The sequence below is a fragment of the Priapulus caudatus genome, unplaced genomic scaffold, assembly GCF_000485595.1.
Source record: "Priapulus caudatus unplaced genomic scaffold, Priapulus_caudatus-5.0.1 Scaffold184, whole genome shotgun sequence".
Taxonomy (NCBI): domain Eukaryota; kingdom Metazoa; phylum Priapulida; class Priapulimorpha; order Priapulimorphida; family Priapulidae; genus Priapulus; species Priapulus caudatus.
The window spans coordinates 296,740-305,756 of NW_014577245.1; the positions used below are offsets into that span (position 1 = coordinate 296,740).

The following is a 9,017-nucleotide window of genomic DNA, read 5'->3' on the forward strand; positions in this document are numbered from 1 at the left end:
TTGTTCTACCGAAAGGATGTCGCTGTTGTTACCCAAAATCTAAATAGATAAGATTTGCAAGGTAAATGGTCATAAAGATGATTAAAGGTTATAAAGACACAGATGAGGGTAAATATAATTAAGCGGATTGAGTTATCTAAACCAAAATCAAGTTTAAAACAAATGTTTTGACAAAACTTATGCACTTGGTTTTTATTCTCAGATGCAAACATGACAGCAGATAAGGAACAGTTTCCAAGATGAAAATAATCACATTATGCAAATAAACAGCCAAATTGAATTTGTGCATTGGGCAAATGTTATGTACGTTATAACATATCAGTAATTATCTCATACACTCTAAATATTTCCACCTAGTGAGTGTGAAATATTGGAATTTAATTTAAAGAACTGCTTCTTTTATTTACCCCATAGCATTCGCCCTACCTTTTTTTTTGTAATCAACAATGTATTATCTTGTATTGCGGCGTCATTATGATACTTCCACACATTTGACAACCATATGAAGCTATGTTTGCAGTTTTGCGAGAGAACGAACACACATTTTCCGATGAAATATCAAACGCAGTCACGTAACACAGCAAGTGATTTTGGCCACCTTCGAATGACGGCTTCACCTCTGTAACGCGTGAAAATCATCACCGAAACAAGTCACGCAGTGCGGCTACCTGGTCAGTGTGCCAAAATCTGTGATCGAATGCGACACTCGGGTTCAATTGAAATACGTTACAAAAAACAAACGCTGACGTGTGCTGTCGGGAAAAAATCTGCGACATTAGACGCTTAACCATCTAGAGCCCCGGACCTCTGTGCGTTAGCATAGCTATGTTCTGGGTTTTCGTTGGGACCAGCTGCTAACTTAATCATATCGTCTATGCGCAGGATGGTGATGGCTGCCTCGGTGGCAAACTTGAGGCTCTTGACCTTGGATATGGCCGGTTCCAGGACGCCATCTTTCACGCTGTCTCTCACGACTCCCTCGTACAGGTCCAGTCCAGTCCTGCAAAGAAGACGATTTCAGTGTTTACCAATCAAATAGCTTCTCTATAAATTGAGTCTCATTATAACAACCCGCTCTGTGAAAACTGGTAGCTAAACCAAACCCCCGCTAACCCAGTCACTCGAATTTGTGTTCTGGCCAGAGACTATATCAAATAAAGTGACAACGTGCCATTTTTTGTAATAACAACGACTAATATTGTTGCGCAGACGCTCATACTTCAACGTCATTTTGCTGACGACTCACTACGACACTACGAGTCACAAAAAACTCACCATTTCAGGGTCGCATGCTCTTTCTTCGTTTGAGCGGCGTTGTGATACGCTCGCAGCTTTGCGACAAGGTCGGTCGAGTCTTTTGCGGCATTCACGGCCAAGGTCTTAGGGATGACCAGTAGGGAGTTAGCGTATTCTGCGATAGCTAGCTGCTCACGTGATGCCTGCAACAGAGTTCATTACAGTTAACTTGGATTATGCGAATGAGACGGGCGGAAAGTATTTTGTTTGGATAACTGATGCCAGTGTTTAAAATACATGGCTGGTTCAGCTCCGGGTCAGCGTGTGCCGCTTGGCAACCGTTCACAGGCAAATTACGTTAGCAACTGTACCAACTGTCTCCAGTCCGACTGTTTCCACGCAAAGTTACGTCAAACGTGCGCCACCTATCTAGCTTTCTACAGCGATACACAAAGGCACAGTGAACAATCAAATATATTTTCTTGAATTATGAATAACACAAATGCATTGAAATATTTAATTAAATTATCGCAAAATAAACCTTGATTTTAGTACAATATTGAAATTAGCTTGAATTCTTCATAACCTCTTAATAGTGGGTGGTCTAGCGGCTTATTAAATATTCACAGGACCTTGAGGTCTTGCTCGAATAATCCAAAATTCGAATAACCGAGGATCGACTGTACTCACACGTCTCTATCGCTACCAACACGCAACAAAGCTATTCACGATTCCCTCATATGTCATCTCTCATTGATTATAAAATTGTCGAAACAAATATTCCTTCCACTCGTTTACACAGGGAAGGACGTGACCTTAAATGACTCGCACCAGAGACGTAGCGAAGTTCACTATATTATATATATATAAAGTTGTTCAGCCGAATTAGTTCGTACTCTCATAACTAGAGAACTCCGCAGCCTAGAGAAAAACTAAAGATATTTTCAGAATCAGCACGTCTGAGAGCGTGTTAGGGTTAGGGTTAGGGTTGAAAAATTTTAAAAAGTTAAAAAGTTAAAAATTCATAAAATTTCTATTCATCAATAGATGGCGGTGCGTACAGATTAACATCACGTACGTGTGAATCCATGGGTTTACCCTTAATGGCGCAGTGGCCTAATCGCTAGAACATCTGTCTCCTACACCGGGATTCCAGGTTCGAGTCCCAGCTGGGGAACTTATATTCCCCCTTTTTCCTTTTTTTTCCTTTACCTACCTCTTTAGTATGTATTATTTTTAATTTCTTACTTTTTAATTTTTATTTCTTATATTTAATGTCTTTTACCTTTTGATTTCTTATTATTTTACTGTTTGGGATGGGATGGCATGGGATGGGACGGGACGGGATGGGATGCCATGGGATGGGATGGGATGCGGTGTGACGGGATGCGGTGCGATGGGATGCGGTGCGATGGGATGGGATGGGATGCGGTGCGATGAGATGGGATGGGATGCGGTGCGATGGGATGGGATGGGATGCGGTGCGATGGGATGGGATGGGATGCGGTGCGATGGGATGGGATGGGATGCGGTGCGATGAGATGGGATGGATGGATGCATGCCTGGATGGATGCATGGATGGATGCATGGATAGATAGATAGTTAGATTTTTTTGGGTATTTTCCTTTCAACTAAGCGGTCACCAACTGAGTAACACCACTGATTTCCCTGAGCAACGCCGGGTATCCTGCTAGTATATTATATTTCACTAGATTTTTTCCAGATATTGCATTTTTAAGCAATGATTTCGAAATAAATCCTTTAAACGACGCCTCACCAGAGACATAGCGAGTCATACATTCCTTCCACTCGTTTACGCTGTGAGTGACAACATTAACTGACCCCTCACCAGTGACGTAGAAAAGTTCACTATATTCGATATTATATTTCCCTATATTTTTTCCCCAGATTTTAAGCAATGATTTCAAAATAAATCCTTTAAACGACCAGAGACGTAGCAAGTCAAACATTCCTTCCACTTGTCTCTTTTTCTCACAGCCAAAGACACGATGTTAAATGATTACTCACCAGAGACGTAGCGAAGTTCACTAAACTACGTATCATATTTTACTATATTTTTCCCCAGATTTTGCATTTTCAAACCAAAAAATCGTTTAAACGACCGCTCACCAGAGACGTAGCGAAGTTCACTATATTATATATTATATTTTTCCCAGATATTAAGCAATGATTTCAAAATAAATCCTTTAAACGACCGCCCACCAGAGACGTAGCGAAGTACACCATATTGTATATTATATATTTTCCCAGATTTTAAAGTGTATACCGCGAGTTTTTGGGCTCAGAAAAACGAAATATAGCAGAATATAGTCTCACCTGACAGTGGAAATATCACTGATTATACCAACATTCAAAACACCAAGATTTTATGCAGTTATAGCATAGCAAAATTGATTTGACCACATCATACCAGCAATACATTTTTCCGAGTGGTGACTCTCAAAAATTACAAATGGCGTCTCAAACAAGCGAACATAATTAAAACAAAAGGGGTTGCAATTCTGTTTAATAAATATTATTGAGTTTTTATGTCAATAATCAGAGACTTCTTCATTGTCATTCTCCTTGTTACTATCTGACTGGCAATCCACAAGCTTCTCTAATTAACAGACTTTACGTCGGATTAGTACTCACTGCGTTTACGCTATAGATGAGCGGCTGTGTTTACACATCTGACCTGATTTCTACGGTGCGTGGTTGCATTGCTGCACCCGTGATAGATCTGTCTCGCGCTACCCACGAGAAAATTCGAGAGATGGACCGGTAAACAGAAACGAACACAAATTGTAATCGTGCATGATTTCATTGGATTTGGGTGAATACGACGGTTCTAAGACATTTTATCGTTACTCTAGACAATGCTGTTACTCAAGCAATAACGGTACGGTATCGAAAGTGGGGAAAACACTAGAAAATTCTCGCGGTACACACTTTAAGCAATGATTTCGAAGTAAATCCTTCAAACGACCGCTCACCAGAGACGTGGCGAAGTTCTCCAGGTAGATGGAGAGTGCGGCCTCCACCGCCCCGCCGCCGGGGACGACGCTCTTCGACTCGAGCACGCGCTTGATGACGCATAGAGCGTCGTGCAGCGAGCGTTCCATCTCGTCACACATGTAGTCATTCGCACCGCGCAGGATGATCGAACTCGCCGTCCGTGCCTTCGGGCTGCAACAAGCGTCACGCGCGGGGTCGACAATCGCTCGGCGTGAAATGTGCAAGCAGCACAAGTAACGCGCCGCGTTACTGCTATTACGGGGTTTTCGTCAAAAAAGCCGGTCTACTCCCTAATTTTCTAGAGAAATTTTGAATTAAATTTTTTTTTAAGAATGTTCGAGTTGAGTCAAATGAAGGACTGCATGTATAAAGGGAACAACTCGGGTTTACAAGCGTCACATGCATGTCGACGATCGCTCGGCTAGAAGCGCGGGGGGGGGGGGATAAAGGAGGCGCATGTAAGTGCTGCTTCACTCACCGGGCGGTTTCCTTTGAACAAGAAAGACGTCTGAGAAATGGAGCGAGCGCTGGATTCTCACTAATTTTCGACAAAATTGTTTTAGAATATTTGAAATTATTGAAAGTGTAAAATTTTTGCTAATCTCCGAGTCACGTCGCCGCGGTAGCCCGCGCGTGCGGATGCTCACCTCTTGATGATGATGAGCTCGTCATCGCAGACCTTCTCCTGCGCGACCTCCTCCGCGTGTCCCAGCATCGTCGCGTCGAAGCTCTCCTCTCCCTCCAGGTTAGCCAACGTGGGCATCATCACCGCTGCGGCGAAGAACAGGGACGAGAATGAAGAATTACATTTTCAGATAAAATCACAACTCAGGGGGGGGGGGGGCAAAGCCAACTATTCACACATTTCACAAAAACTATTATACAATGCGTTTTACTTGCTGATAAATACAAACTAATTTGTGTTATTGTTATATTATACACACGTTCTCACGTGTGTATGTGTCCATGTAACACATACATATACAGAGAAGAACCTTATTGAATAAAGGTACTGTTGAGAGTTGATAAACAGATTTTACATTCTTTAAAACCTTATTCCCCCCAAAAACATCTCGTCGAATTCACAGAATTCACAAGGGACTGTCAAATCCGAGAAATTCCTCAGATCCGAGGAAAATTCTCATCCCTGGAAGAAACGACCAGACAGACGTTCCCGCCGGCCCACCAGCGACGGAAGACAATCCATACAACATGCCGGCCGCCTCCTTTTCGTTCCGAGAGAACTAGTGAACTTTTAGATCGTATTTTAATCGTTAGAAATAGGTGCTAGCAGAAGGCAATATTTACGGTGGAAATTGGATGACATGCGTCAATCTGTCTAATCAATAAACGATACCTATGTAGGTAGCTATGTGGTGAGTAAATGCGAGCACACGTGACCAAGTAAGGGAGGTATGCAGATGATGCTTACATATATACATACAGCTGCTTCACACTTCACACATTCGACACAGAGCTCATAAGTTATACCCACAACAATTTCATCTAAACTTAAACGGGAAAGTTCCAAAGAATGTTACGTTACTGCGTGTGAACAAACGTCCGACGGTTCACATCTTATAGATCTCACCTCCAGTGGCTTTCGCAATTCTTTTCATGTCTTGCTTCTTGCATCGACGGATAGCCATTGCGCCTGCCTGGATAAAGTACTTCATGTAGATGTCGTCAACGCCTCCAGTCAGAAGAATGACGTTAGCTCCTGCGTTAATGATCTTCTGCACTCGCTCTTTGGTAATGTCTTGCTCCCTGCGACAGAGGAATTACTCATGATTACGGCAAAGTCAAAATTAATATAATGTACAAACGTACAAATGTAAACACAATAGTACAACGCAATGCAAGCATACTATCAACTGTCCCATTATTTAAGAAGTTGCCGCGATTAGGGCATGTTGATAGGCATGTTGATTTTTTAATTTTACAAAAGATCACTTCGAGATTACAAAATTAAATATCAGCTGCATCTTTCCTATTTAAATTATCACTGTAAATTAATACTCGTGGATACTAATATGAAACAGAAAAAACACAGTTTTAAGAGGAACAACTACACGTTTCACATACAATCTAACTCACCTTTCTCTGATTTTATCAAGGGATGCAGGATCTTCAACTACGATTTGCACGCCAAGCTTCATCTTGGTTTTCATTAGGCTAAAGTCCAAGCAAGCAATCTTGGCCCCAGTAACCTTCCTTGTCATCATCTGTGAAGCCACTGTGCAGTTCAGTGCATAACCTGAAAATAAAATAGCAAAGTCTATCAGGTTACATTGTTTGCAGCTACTGAAACTTTACTTAACTTATTTCACAAGAGGATATTTCACTCATGTCCACACCCAAACTAAAACCATGTTAGTGTAGTAGTGACACTGATAACATAATGGTTAACTTCCACTTGCTGACCTTAATTCCCTGCCAAACACTTTTCTTTGAGTCCCTTGTAAATGACAAACGTGTATAACCATGACAAACACTGTCAGCAAAGTGGCATTGTCACGATTAAGACAGAGGGTTATCTCGTCTGCAGTCAAATGTCTCTAGCTTACCGTTCACAAGCACACTCTCCCTTGAGCTAAGTCCATGGGCTTTCAGCACGTTGATAGCCTTGATTGGGTACTTGACTGCTCCCTTGGAATCTACTGTCTTAATTGCCATTGCTGCTTCAACAGCCATGTTGGCAAAGAAATCTGAGTCTCTGCATCAATGGTTAAGTTTACTAACACCATGTTACGCAGTCACAAACACCAACCAACTCTATTTTAAGTATAAAATTCTCAACAAATTGCCAGTCCAATTTAAACAAGTTGCAGTGCAATCAAGTACGAATGTAGTGTCACGACTCACTTTATACAACAAATTAAAAACGGAAACAAATAGTACACAGTACCATTAGTAGACAATAAATTATGCACAGCACTAATGTAATTATACGTGTAGGATACGGTCCAATTAACTTGCTTGACATGCTAGTTTTGGCAGCATTGACAATGCAATCTTTTCCCAGCTCGTCTGTACTGATTGTCAGGTGATCTTGAATGAACCTACATGCCTCCCTGTGAATTAACATTCACAAGATTGTATAATGGGGGAAATGGAACCTGTAAACACGTGATGGAAACGCTTTCCGAAACATTGCTGCAAACCTCTATCCAAAACTCGATTAACTTTTTAGCCTACAAGTATAATTTCGGCACTAGTAGTGCTGTTGTATCTGTAGCACTTAATAAACACAGTTTAAATGATCAAATAATTGATTAATGTTACTAAAACCCTAGGTTTTTATTAAACTCTCACAAATTATAACAACAATTGACATTTTTATTGAATTACTTTGTAGACAGCAATTCTTTGCATGCTAACCGGTATCCAGATATTATAACAACAATTTTCAATTTTATTGAATTACTTTGTGGATAGCAGTTCTTTACACTTACTTGCACGCTAACCGGTATCCAGATATTATTGAAGTAGGGTGGATTTTGCATTTTACTAACTCATCAGCATTCTTCAGCAACTCTGCAGCAATAATCACCACTGACGTGGTTCCATCTCCAACCTGCCAAAATTAAATTGCACTAGGTTCCAGCAAACCAAATTTACGGTATAACGCCATTTCATTTCTCCAATGCCGGGAAATAAACAAACAACACACCACGGCAGATGCATATAAGAAGATGCACTCAGAATTACTCGTGGCACCTGTACCATTGTAATGAGAGATGCTCACTCCTCCAAATTTGCTATATATATGTAAGTTGTTTGCATCAACGTATTAGCCAGCGAGCCATGCGGGCCGTGATTTGCACGGTCAGTTTTGAAACTGCACAGCCAAAAATGTGTAGCACGGCCTAAAATATTGATCTAAAGCTGTGTACATTTGTAAAATTGCACTCCCAAATATTTTTTCTGCACTCCCACAATTCTCATTCCTGGCTAATACCCTGGTTTGCGTAGTTCTAAGATTCAGAACTGAACTAGTTAGTGGTTACCTCGAGATCTTGCAGTTCTGCAAGCTCGCAAATCACTTTTGCTGCAGGATGCTCTACTTCCAACTGTTTCAGGATCGTGGCACCATCATTCGTTATTATTACATCCTATACAGAAAGATAGAAAAACACTCAATAAATTATCTACTAAAAATAAGATTTAAGACAAACAATACATTCCTACAATGTTCGTGGGACATTATGGATAAAAACTGTCCTAGGTAAAATGCTTGTGTGTATTTATGCACTTCTGTTGTTTGTTTGGATAATATATTTTCATTATAATCTAAGATTGGTATTATCATTAATGCTAATAACCACAATTTGTTAAATTTCAATACATCGCATATACTGCTTCTGTGGCAAGAAGAGTTATCTCGAAAATTACAAATTGGTTTGAAATGTTTTTAGCGCTTAACAACATGCATCTACTATATAATAATGGCTCAACTCATTAAACAGTGCTAACCAATGCAAAAAGATTTGATTACCGACTTCTCGTCTCACACCTAAGCAATGTGGAGCAGTAAATAAATAATTCAAAGTAAAATGCAAAGGTTTAACAATGCAAGAATATATACTCATATAGAGATGTTTTACGGACAGGATGCATGCAATAAAGTTTACCAAATATACATATGGCTACAAATGGTGTCCAGATTAAAATAATAAATGATGGTAGACCCTAGCAAACAGGATGTACATGTCTAACAGGGTTCGACACTAACGCTAGTCCGTTAGTCCGAGACTAGTAAA

General features: G+C 40.5%; 1 protein-coding gene across 1 annotated transcript in view; it reads right to left on the reverse strand.

The window, feature by feature from the left end:
• Positions 1–165: 165 nt before the first annotated feature.
• The window catches only part of LOC106806898 (T-complex protein 1 subunit alpha-like), a gene marked incomplete at its 5' end in the record, with an annotated part of 19,745 nt that continues 10,893 nt past the window's right edge, over positions 166–9,017 (reverse strand). The window contains 10 exon segments of the mRNA XM_014809041.1: positions 166–1,000; positions 1,276–1,439; positions 4,233–4,425; positions 4,902–5,025; positions 5,846–6,021; positions 6,352–6,511; positions 6,822–6,970; positions 7,218–7,328; positions 7,710–7,831; positions 8,265–8,369. Coding sequence (XP_014664527.1) covers positions 784–1,000; positions 1,276–1,439; positions 4,233–4,425; positions 4,902–5,025; positions 5,846–6,021; positions 6,352–6,511; positions 6,822–6,970; positions 7,218–7,328; positions 7,710–7,831; positions 8,265–8,369 — 1,521 coding nt within the window.